Below are 11,895 nucleotides of genomic sequence, written 5' to 3' on the forward strand. Positions count from 1 at the left end.
ACATACACACATACACACACTCACAATGCTTGCAGTTTCCAAGGTCACTGTGTTCTGATAATGTGCATTAAATTGACCCCTCCTCCCTGAGAGCTATAAAATACCCGGATCTAAACACATTTATACACCTCTCCTAGGGAGCTGCCCTCTGGGAAAGGCCACTCATATCCAGTGTCGATTACCACCTACTTCAGTGTCATTGACTCATAGTTTTCAGTCTCTGTATGAGGATCCCTAAACTTGACCCCTAGCCCAAAGTGGAATGGTGCCCTTAACCCGTTCTGAGAATCAGAGGCTGCATACACTGGTGGTGATAAGGGGTCTGTTAGCTCCTACTAAATGACTCGCACAGGACTGGCACCTAGCAAACACCCTAGACCAGCTAGTTGATAAGCAGCAGACTTCTTGCACATCAGATTATTTGACAGACTGTGCTCATTAATATCAAACTAGTTCTTCTGTTTTTGCTGGGCCCACTGACTCTATCCCTGTCCATGTGAGGCCACATCTCCTTCTCCTGCTCTGTTAAGCCCTTTTCGGACACACTCTCGATGCCCCACCTCAGGGTCCCAAGGAAACATTGCTTTTGTTTGGTGACAAGTCTCAGGAGCCACTAGGCACCCCTAGCTGGAGGCTGATTCTAGGGACCCATGAGAGCTCCGGGTTTCAGAAAGAAGACCTTGGGTGACCGAGAAAGGTCTTCCAATCAGTGACGAGCGAGCTGTTGCCACAGCCGGTACACCTGAGTTCAATAAAGCTATCTAAAAGCATGGTAAGACGTGTGAACACTCGGGCATCTGTTTGCTGTAATTGGGAGCTGGCAATTGTGCTAAACAGGATACATGGATCAGAAAATGGGGGTGCTTCATAGGGAAAAGGTCTGAGATATAACCCTACCTCAGGGCAAACCATCAAACCAGAACATACTAAAGAGCACCCACTCATCAACAAGGTTTCCTGCTCTGCCAAGTGCACAGGAGACTCTTGTCTCCGGGAAAGGAGAAAATAGCCAACAATACCCAGTGGAGATGATGCTGCTGAACCCAGGGTCTGGCAGAGGTCCCTGTGCCAGGATGATGCGAAAATCAGCAGAAAAGGCAACAAGATAACTGTGGCTACTTTTGTCTTAAGAAAAGAAAGAAAGAAAAAAGGAAAGAAAGTGCTCCAAACTCTGCTGGAGGGATAATTGAAAGCTGGTGTCTTTAATGTGCCAGGACCAGCCTTGTGGGATTTACATCATGGGAAAGGTTACTGCTGGCATCTTGGGACTTCTACTGAGCAGTTTATGAAGTTTTGCTCATCTTTTACCTCTTGAATCTACAAAGAAATTGAATTTGACACCTAATGACCAATCCAGTTTTGCTAGCAGCCATAATGGGTCTATGCCAAATACAGTGAAGATAACCTACAACGTCCCTGCTGGCAAGAGTGTAAGGATTCTTAAAAAGGTGTTAGGCTTGAAACATCTTCCCCACTGGACTCTAGAGAACCAACGGAACTGCTAATAAGAACACTTGCTGTCTATTAGTTCCCATTGTTGGCTGCGTACTGATGTAAGTGCTGTGTAGACATGATCTCTCCTAATCTGTCAACCCTCCTGTAATATTGCTATCACTAACCCTAGTACTCAGTTAGAAAACAGGTTTGGAGAAATGAAAGAACTTATCTAAGTTTCTCACAGTCACCCTTGATGTCTACAGGGAACAGGTTCGAGACCCCTCAAAAAGCAGCAAAACCCCTCAGTACTCAAGTCCCTCCTAGGCCGTGATTGCATATGTCACCTGCTCATATGCCCTATGTCGTCTCGAGGTTATTTAGAATGGTAGGCATGACATAACCCAAACAGTATGTGAATGGCTGTCATCTGTATGGTTTGGGGAATAATTAATAAGAAAATTATTAATTATGTATGTGCTCAGTGTAGACTCAGTTCTTTTTTAATACATTCTCTCTTCAGTTATTTGAACCCCCAACTGAATCCATAGATCCAGGGGCCAACTGAACAGCTCTTGATGGCCGAAGTGGGTTAGAACCTATCACTATCTAACACTGATGCTAACACATTTTCCATTTCCTGACTAATGTGAAGTATAGGGTGTACTCTCAGCTCTAATGGAAATGCAAATATCTATACCGTTGGAAGTCGTAAGGAAGATGACTCAATTTTGGGGAGCCTTTTCTACTCCTCTTATTGGCCTAGTAAGGGAGGCAACTCTATGGGGGTGAAGTTGGGAGTTCGACAAGTCTGTGTTCTTCCTTCCCCCTTCCAAACAGAAGAGTCATCCCCCAAATCTTTAATAATAAACCATGCCAACATATCAGGCATCTTTATAGTCACCACAGTGCCTAAACTCACAATCTATTACATTGCTTCTATTTCTCCAAATAACATTTGAATCTCTCTTGCGCTTCCACCTGGCCCGGTGGGTGAGTAATGCAGGTGATGAGCCTGTCACTGCTAATCTTGCATTGCGTAGCTCTCGGGATTCTTGAAGACAGGCCATAGTGCCTTACTGGCCTGACTGGGTGAGCAGAAGGCTGTTCGCCTTTGCCCTTCCCTGAGCAACGCCCCTGAAAACTAGAGCTCTTGGTATGTGGCAAAAGCATGCTCCACTAAACTTAGGAAAGTCACTAGTCACTGGATCTATGGGAAGGTTGTTACATGGGAAGAAAGAGAAAAATTCAGAGAATGCCTAGCCCTTCCCCCTGTATTAGTTACAAGCACACCACTATGACAAAGTATGTCTGAGTCAGTGACCTAAAGAAGGAAAACTGAATCGAGATCATGGCTTCAGAGGGTTTGGCCCATGTTTTGAGGGGAGAAAGGCGGACTAGGGATAAGATACACCCAAGGACCCACTCCCAGCACCGACTTTCTTCAGCTGAACCCTGTTATGAAAGAGTCTTTTTGTACACTGTGAAGATGGATTGCCCCATCGGTTTAATAAAGAACTAATGGCCAATAGCTATGCAGGAAGAAGTTAGGCGGGACTTGTGGACAGGGAGAAAGAGAACATGGGGGTAAAGAAGGGTGGAGTCATGAGGAGATGTAGAGAGAAGCAAGGTGAACGTGCTGTACTGAAAAAACATACCACCACATGGTAGAGTGCAGATAAGAAATACGGGTTCATTTACAATGTAAGAGCTAATTAGTAAAAATCCTAAGCTATTGGCCAAGCGTTTATAATTAATAATAAATCTCTATGTGTTTATTTGGGAGCTGGCTGGCAGGAAAGAGAAATGCTGCCTCAACACCGTACCTCCTGAATGTTTTATAAGCTCACTCCAATTGGTGACCTCACCAGTTGGTGACCAATATGTACCACATGAGCCTACAAAGAAATGTCAATAATGAAACCTTAGTACTCACTGGGTGGTTGGGGGGTTATTATTGGAAAATCAGATTTGTTCTTCCATCGTCATCTCGGTCAGCTCAGGCTCCCGCTGGCTTCTGGGAACCAACATGATGCAAAACTGTAGGGGGAGTTGGGAAGAAGGCTGCGGTTTCTGCTCCCATTTTTCCTAATGCCCCGGATGGCATCCCTGGTAATGTGTGCCCTCACATTTTCTCCTGGTGTTAGTCTGTAAGAGGACACTGGTGCCTTCATCCACGGAGGAGAAGTCCTTACCAGACTCTTCCCTCTTTTCCTCCTTACTTTGCTTGTTGTGTGTTAAGCGTCTCGCCTTCCCTTTCCCCTTCTTCTTGCTCCCACCCTGCTGTTCTCACTGTCACTCTTACCCACGCCTGTCCCCTCCCCATCTCCAGAAGCTTCCTCACCTATCCCTACAGGACTGTTAAAGGCCCTCGCATCTGGCTCCCTCATCCCCTGACTCTTCCGTCCTGCATGGAGAGAGGAAGATTTCAGATTCCTAAGCTTTCCTAGAGGTGCACACAAGTCTTGTCTTTGAAACTATCCTGTATCTTGATGGGATTTAGATCCTCATCCCACAGGGTGAGACAGGAATGACACAGAAGGGGAACTGGGTTGCAAGATGGGGGAGCTTAGAACCTCTGGACTAACATAGAAGGAAATGCAGGATGGTTGTCAGCTCATTCACACACGGCAATGGTCATCTCTGCTGCTGTGTGACCAAGTTCTAAAGACATAGCCGAAGAGTGGGGGCCTGCTGTCCAGCATAGGTGCGCTTTATGCAGGAAAAAGCCTACTAATAAAGGTGACGTCCTCAATGCTCAACAAAAGCTCAGAACTTTTTATCAAATCTTCTAGTGATTTACTCCGAGAGAAGCATAGAAAACTTTTTCTTGGCGAGCAAACTGTGTTCAGTACAGAAAAAGCCTCCCAAGAACCAGAGATAAAAATAGACTTCTGCATCCTTTGCTGAATAGCATCAGAGGCCAGAAGAAACAGAGGGGTTGTGAACCCCTTTATTTTGTTAAAGGGGCCGTTCACTTGTTGAATTACTAAGATGGTGGAGGTATGGCTGGGATGGCATGCAGGACAATGGTTTTCAATCTGTCTGCAAAACTCAGAGTTCAGGGAGCTCCGCAGGAAACCATCATGAAACAGGACAAGGGCCAAATTCACCAAGCCATTCTCTCCCCAGTTTCAATCGGGCACACTGCTTTCAGGTGCTTGTTTCATGTCTGACAAAATAGTTTCATAGATATGTGAAGATGGCTCGGTGGATGAAGCATTTGCTGCAGATGGTGGGAGACCCTGCATACCTGCCTACAAGGATAAAGTGGAGCATATGTAGGAAGATGCTCAACAGCTTTCCTCTGCTTCTGCCCTTCAGCATCCAGATGCCAATGTCAGACCTGTCCATCCCCCAACTCTGCATCTCTTCTTTTTATATTTTCAACTTCCCCTTTTTAAAATTCATTTTTACTAAGTTCCTCAGCTCTGTTTCCAAGTTTCTTAATTCTCTCTTCATTAATCTGAATGTATGCGTTATTTCCCCAACACATGTCTGAAAGTTGTCGTTCGGAGTATGATATAGCATTCCTGGTGGCACACCAACTGGAGCAGTTAATACTATTTTTAAAAAATGTGCATTTATTTTAAAGTATGTGATATGTGCTATGTGAGAATGTGGGGTTTTGTACATGTGAGTGTCGTTCCCACAGGATCAGAAAAAGGTGTTGGAGTTAAGGTTTTAGGCAGTTGTGAGCTGTCTGATATGGCTGCTGGGAACTAAACTTGGGTCCTGTGGAAGAACAGTGTGTGTTCTTAATCAATGATCCATCAGCCCTGGTCATTTATCTCTTCAAAAGCATTTCTTACGAGTTAATTTTTTTGTTTATTTGTTTGTTTTATGTCTGGACAATTGAAGCTTAGAAGTCTTTAAAAGTCTGTGTCTGTGTCCTTGGTACTGACTTTCATTCTTCCCTCTGGTATGTTCCATAAGCTCTTGTTAGTAGGCTAGCTCCTAACTAATTTTTAATTGTACTAATCCTATGAGCCCACTTTAGATAGACCCCACTCTAAAGAGAATTTCCAGTGTTTCTTTGGAACCTCACCAGCCACCCTGTGAGGAGAGGCCAGGCATGTGCACACCTCAACCACACGCCCTGTGCTGAAGCCTGATCTCACAATCGGACACGGGCTACCCAGCTTGTCTTCTGGGGAGCCACATCTTTTGCATTTGCTTCCTGTTCTCTGTTTCCACCTCTGGTATCAGCTCTCAGTTTTGTTTTAGTTTTGCTAAGATGCAGGGGAGGGAGGGGTACCAGAGTTGTCCTTAGCAATTTCCCTACAGCTCACAGTTTTCCTGGAATATTAAAAACGCATGCTTTCTCTGAGGCCTCACCGCAATTCCATGGGTTAGCCCCAACAGGTGTGCTGTTTGCTGTAAGGCTAGATGGGGGCGGGGACCTCTTTCGGCTCAAGGAACCCTGTTTGTGGAGACCCCTTGCTGCAGCATGTGCTGATGCGTTGGGGTTTAAAGGCTTGCCATCGTATTCTGTGGGAGTCCGACAGGCAAGCACACAACCCTAAAAAGACTCGTTGAGCTTTGTCTACCTCAAGGGCATCTCTAAATTTTTCTCTCGCTATAGTAGGCTTTGGCAGAGTAGTAGGCAGAGGCCTCTCTGATCCTGTCTGTCTTTCTTTTATCCCCTCACATGTTGACTAAAGTCTTTGCTTGGGTTGCAAAGCCCGTGCACACACGGGGCCTTGCCTGTCTCCTCAGGAACCCCCTGAGCACAGCATTGATGTGTCCACTTCAGAAGAGGACTCTGAAGTCCACAGAGGTCACCAGACTTACCTACGAGTTTAAAGTCAGTTCATTGGCTCCTCCTGCCCCCCAAGTCCATTCCTTTTCCACATTAAACCAGGGTTCCGCGACCAAGGAAACTGCCCCCAATGATTCATTCATTCCTTCTTTGAGTCTGACATTATTGATCTTCTGCTATGCGCTATTCCGGGTGTGATATTACTGACAACAAAACCTGGCCCTTAACACCTCAGATTACAGTCTAGCTGGCGGCAGATAATAAATAAGCAAGCAACCCTATAATTTAGCCAAAAAGCACTCATTTTCTTAGACAGAGAAAGGGGGAGTATGGGACAGGATGAATGGCATGAAGGAAGGAGCTATGGGCATAACCAGGAGAGAATCCTGCCAGGAAGAAGGAGCGGCATTTGCCAGCACACAGCCAAGGAGGAGAGTGTGTTCTAAGGCTACTGAAGGGTTCTGAGACTGCAGGGGCCACGCAAACCAGAGAGCCTCAGAGAGATGAGACGTGGGGACTGCATTAAGGAAGATCTAGGGAAGGCCTGTGAGGAAGAACTTAGAGTCTGGCCCCTGGAATTGGGCTTCCTCCGTAAAGAAGCAGCTGTGTACTGGGTGATACTGGCTTTAACAGCAACCTCTAATTTGCTTGTTTCTCCACAGGCTTACAGGTTTTCCCAGCTTCCCGAAATGGTCATGGGCTCTCCCCCGCCACCCGTACCTCCCAGGACAGGCCCTGTAGCTGTGGCTTCCCTCAGGCGGTAATGCATTCAGTTCTTGACTTTGTTTGAGATATTTGGGAAAGATTTGATCCCCAGACTGTCTAGTCCTGTGAATGGTTGTCCCAGGAAATTGTCTCCATTCCCTGCCCCCAGTTTAAGGTGTATCCCCTGTGGCCAGGGCACAGGAGTATCATAAGGGAAGTGGAGACCCCAGTATGTCTTTCTAAACAGAAAGCCCCTAAGACCCCACAATCAAAAACGCCCCAGGTCAATCGCCCTGTACCTTGATTGCCCATACCCTGACATAATAAGCTTGGCTCCTCATCCTGTGCTCGCATACCCAGAAGTCCCCTTGTTACTTATAGGGCAGTGTCTCAGGGCCAGGGAGAGCGGGTCTGGGCTACCCACTCCCAGACTTGACTTTGCAGAGAGGCGGAACTCGTGCATCTCAGCATGAGGTAGTTGTTTACCCAGCTCTTTGTGCTGATACAGCCAGCACAGGTCCTTGAGAAAGTGGGACAGAAGACAGGAAAACCAGGAGCTCTGGGGAAGGATGAACTAATTCTGATACCCAGGCTGGGGATAACCCTGGGGAATGTGTGGGTCACTGTTCTGGCGCTGCTCCACAACCTCCCCCAACATACTCGTCAGCTCCTCTGTGGGCCACAGGCATGGCCTTTGTGAAGATGCTTAAAAAACTGAAAGTGAGTTTCCCTAGAGAAGATACTGTTTCCAGTTCTGATGGTTCAGCTTGACAACGCCCCTTGAGGCCAGTGCTGTCCAGGGCGGGGTGCTAAGAAGCTGACCAAGGGTCTGTTGCCTAGTCTGCCACGCAGATCACCTTGCTCCTTGGGCTCCTGATGTAAACTCTCTAGGATTCTCAGAAAGGCTCTCAGCAGAGTGTTAGGGAAAGATCCACAAGTTCCTGGAAAGGGTCACCCGAGGCAGAGCTGCGGGACAAGGAAGGCAGGATGAGAAAGGGAGAGCCCACACTGACCCCCCCACCCCACCTCCCAGCCTGCATGTTGTCAGATCTTCCTAGCCTCCCTAAGGAATCACAGGGGGTTCTGAGCTATTCCTGTGTGTACCACTCAGATCAGATCTTCGCAGCAGGTCTGCTGACAGCTGTCATCTGTCCATTTCTTCTGCCAATCCCCCACGCCACCCTCGGCACCATCTGCCATCCCCACCTACACGAGGCTGTCACTTTCCTTCATAGAGACCCAGAGCGTTAGCCTAGGAATGCAGTCTAGAGGTAAAGGTGTCCATCTCATTGGCTACTGCTCACGTCTTCTCCTCCTAGGTCTACCCAACTGTGCCTTGTTGCTTTTACATGGAAATTAAATATTCTACTACCCAGAGCCATCCTTAGAGAGCTAACCTCCAATGGAAAAACAAAACGAAACTGACCCCACTGCTGCAGGTCTAGGTGCCCCCGCCATGCAGATGCCACCAGCGCTCCTATTGCTATTGGTGGCAAATCCGTCCCAGGACATCAGGAGAACGGGGGCTTGACGGCATCAGGCCACCTTGAAATGTAATGTGACTGCTTGGTGCCTAAGGCATGCTCACGTTACACAGTCCCTCTGCCCTGCCCAGGTCCACCTCAGATATCGGCAGCAAGACCCGAATGGCGGAGTCCACAGGACCCGAACCCACCCAATTGCATGACAGTGCCTCGTTTGCCCAGGTGTCCAGAGGTCCCGTGTCGGTGACGCAGTTGGATCAGTCGGCTTTGAATTACTCAGGTGAGACAGAGGAGAAAAACCCTGTTCCCTGTAATGAGGCCTCCCCAGTCCACACAAACTGCCACCGTCGGGAACCAGAGCCACCACATGTCTGGGTCCTCTGACTTTGCTAGTATCCGTCAGAGGAGCTGCTGGTTTTATTTCTTTTAAAAAAGAAGGAAGGAAGGAAGGAAGGAAGGAAGGAAGGAAGGAAGGAAGGAAGGAAGGAAGGAAGGAAGGATAGAAGGAAGGAAGGAAGGAAGAAAGGAAGGAAGGAGAAACTGCAAAATGCCTAGTTATGCTAAAGTCAAAATTTTGTTAATATTTTGTCGTATTTCAGGTTTCTGTTTATTTTACCTCCACAGCATGACGCATTTAGCCAGCCATCCTTCCCCAAGGTGGTCATGGTCCTTGGGTAATGGGTTTTAGACCTGTGTTGTGTTGTGTTCCTATTTAAAAACATGTGCTATATGCATTTTAAACTTGCATAAATCACTTACAACACACTCCTTTCTGCACTGTTTTTTTTAACATTGTTTGAGGTATTTCTCCAGATGGTGCTATGAGCACAGGCTAGCCACTCATTTCCACTGCCTTGTGGGTGTCCTGTGACAAAACCTGCAACAGTCTGTCCCTCTGGTAGATATAGGAGTCATTTCCAGTTTTTGTGTCAGAACTGGATGTTTGCACCCGCCCTCATTTGTATGTGGTCTGGTTGAATTTTTATTGTGTTCATGGAATACCTTTATGGTTAAGCCTGCCAGCACCTCTTGCCAACACTTACTAAACCATTTGTGGTTTTTGGGAATTCCTCTGGTGAAATCATTCCTTTTGATTCCTTTTTTAAAAAATCTTTAAAACCACATGCCCTCGTGGGAAAATAGCACCTGTACCCAAGGTGTCCTTCCTCTGAACAGATCAAGGCTATCAGGTAGGATGAGGGAGAGGATGGGGTCTCTATAGGAGGAGTTGGACCTTCAAAGCCAAGGAAGCTAGTCTGAGCCACAACAGATGATGCCTGCCATATTGACTAGGCAGGTGATGGGGGCTGGGACTGCAGAACAAGGTTTCCTACCGCCTCCCCAATGACCTTTTCCTCTGCATCCCCTAGCCTGGACCAATGTCAAAGTCCTCCCTAGATTCCCAGCTTCCTGAGCTGGAGTTCATGCAGGTTCAGTGGGAAGGGTGCCAGCTGGACTCTACTCCCTCTTTAGGACAGTGGGGAAATTGAGGCACTGCTAGCTCATGAAGTTTCTCAAGACATAGAAAAAGGTGGATGCAGCGCCCACCCCTACAAAGAAAGCACAGCTTGGATCTTAGCCCCACTTGACCTCCATGCCAGATACCCTGAGTAGGGCACCACCTGCTTCCCTTGGCAGTCACAGGGAACTCGGAAGAGATCCACTAAGGGGAGCCAGGTGCCTTCTACCTCAGCCGCCCTCTTCGCTGATGCTTTACCTAGATTTCAGCCACTGCAGCAGGCGCAGCTCTACATTGGATGGCGTCTGTGTACCCAGGGCCTCCCTGCCCTGTATGGATGGAGGTGCTTCGATATTATAGCCAAGAACATGCCCCTCGGTCAGGCCTGAGTCGCTGAGATTTGAGGCCCAGCAGGCAGCCTGGTAGTCTGTGAAATGGGGTTTATCTGGCTCTTGCGGGTAGGGGTGTGGATCCAGAGTCCAGCCTCTTCTGACCTCCCACCCACTTCCTCTGTGCAGGTAACACAGTGCCAGCGGTGTTTGCCATCCCGGCTGCCAACAGACCTGGCTTCACCGGCTACTTCATCCCAACACCTCCCTCCTCCTACAGGAGCCAGGCCTGGATGTCCTATGCAGGGGAAAATGAGCTCCCGAGCCAGTGGGCTGATTCGGTGAGACCCTTGCTATTGCTCTCAGAAAGGTTCCCTCGCTGGGCACACCTCTAGGGGAAAAGGAGGTGGAAAACAGAGACTGGGCTGTGGTTCTCTCAGGACCTCCCACCAAGCCGGTGGCTGAGGTGAGCCGTTTGGGTGGTGGTGCCGTGAGGCCTGTGACCTTTGATGGAGGAATTTGAGGCGTGTTTCCTAGAATGCATTCTATCGCTTCCTGGCAAGGGAACCGTAACCAAATCAGTTTTATGGTAATAACTACCATCTGTTTAGTATTTTCTGTATGCCAGACCCGTTCAAGTGTTCCATTAAACTGCCTTATTTAATCTTCATGGTAAATTTGATCATGCGAGTTTTATGACTACTCCCATTTCACAGATAAAGCACTGAGGCTTAGTCACGTGATGTAATGCTAAGGTTGCACAGCTCGATAAGACCCAAGGCCGAAGTTAGAATTCACACCAGTCTGACTCCAAAGTGTTTATCCAATTTATTTCTTTCCACTGTTACATTCTACAAGATTTTAGATCGAATGTCAGCAAATGAAGGGTCAGAAACCCTAAAACTGCCATATGGCCGATGCAAAGACTTCCTGCTTGATTTCCACCCAAGCATTTGCTGTCTCCCTTCATTCCTCATAGGTGTGTAACACAGATACACCTGTCTTTTTTTTTTTTTAAAAAAAAAAAAAAGGAGTGTCACCTATGGTGTCTGTAGTAGACTGTCTGGTCCCTGAGTGAGTGCACCTGGTGTAAATGAGGAAGGCGGGTTAAGCTGAACCTGGCATTCCTGTATTCTTTAGTCACTTTCAGAGTTGGTCTCTGCCTTTGGAATGAATTCCTAGCATTGGAAAACACCTTGCTGCAGGATCTGGCAATGCCTTTGTCCAAACCTCTGAGGTCACCATACCGTGCGGTCTGTAGTGACCCGAGTTTCAACACCACCACCAGAGGGGCAATCCTGCATATAAACTGTCCTGTTGTCCAATGCTTACTTCTTTGGTTTCTAAAGCATAAAAAATGCATGCCACGCTGCATATAAAGTATTCTGAAATGAACGCTCCTTTCAAGTGGGAGTAGCTTGACTGAAGCGTCTTCTGCGAGCGGCTCAGCGTCCTGACCAAGTCTTACAGTTCCCTCTCAGGAGGCGTTCGGAGGCTGGGCTTTCACGGTTTGGAGATTCTGGCTTTTCGTTCAGTATCTACAAACTAGTAACCTCTGGGCTTGATAGAACTGCTTGATGTGGTTTTTCTTTGCATGAGCTTCCTCCCGGCTGGCACTTTATGCTGTCAGCATCTCCACATCCTGACTTGTGCTTTTCCTAATGTGCTGTCCTCTGCACATGAAACATGCCTGAGCTCATTTAAACTGTTTGCTAAGTTGGA

The 11,895-nt window shown here is 47.5% G+C and overlaps 1 protein-coding gene across 6 annotated transcripts in view; it reads left to right on the plus strand.

Annotated features, from left to right (window-relative positions):
- Kiaa1549l (KIAA1549 like) overlaps positions 1–11,895 on the plus strand; it is a 272,186-nt gene that overhangs the window by 253,827 nt on the left and 6,464 nt on the right. For all 6 annotated transcript variants that reach the window (XM_026787686.1, XM_026787682.1, XM_026787683.1 and 3 more), the window contains 3 exons: positions 6,859–6,956; positions 8,517–8,665; positions 10,363–10,514. In XM_026787686.1, the coding sequence (XP_026643487.1) occupies positions 6,859–6,956; positions 8,517–8,665; positions 10,363–10,514 (399 nt within the window). The remainder of the gene's footprint in view (positions 1–6,858; positions 6,957–8,516; positions 8,666–10,362; positions 10,515–11,895) is intronic.

Source organism: Microtus ochrogaster (genome assembly GCF_000317375.1).
Source record: "Microtus ochrogaster isolate Prairie Vole_2 chromosome 14 unlocalized genomic scaffold, MicOch1.0 chr14_random_1, whole genome shotgun sequence".
NCBI lineage: Eukaryota > Metazoa > Chordata > Mammalia > Rodentia > Cricetidae > Microtus > Microtus ochrogaster.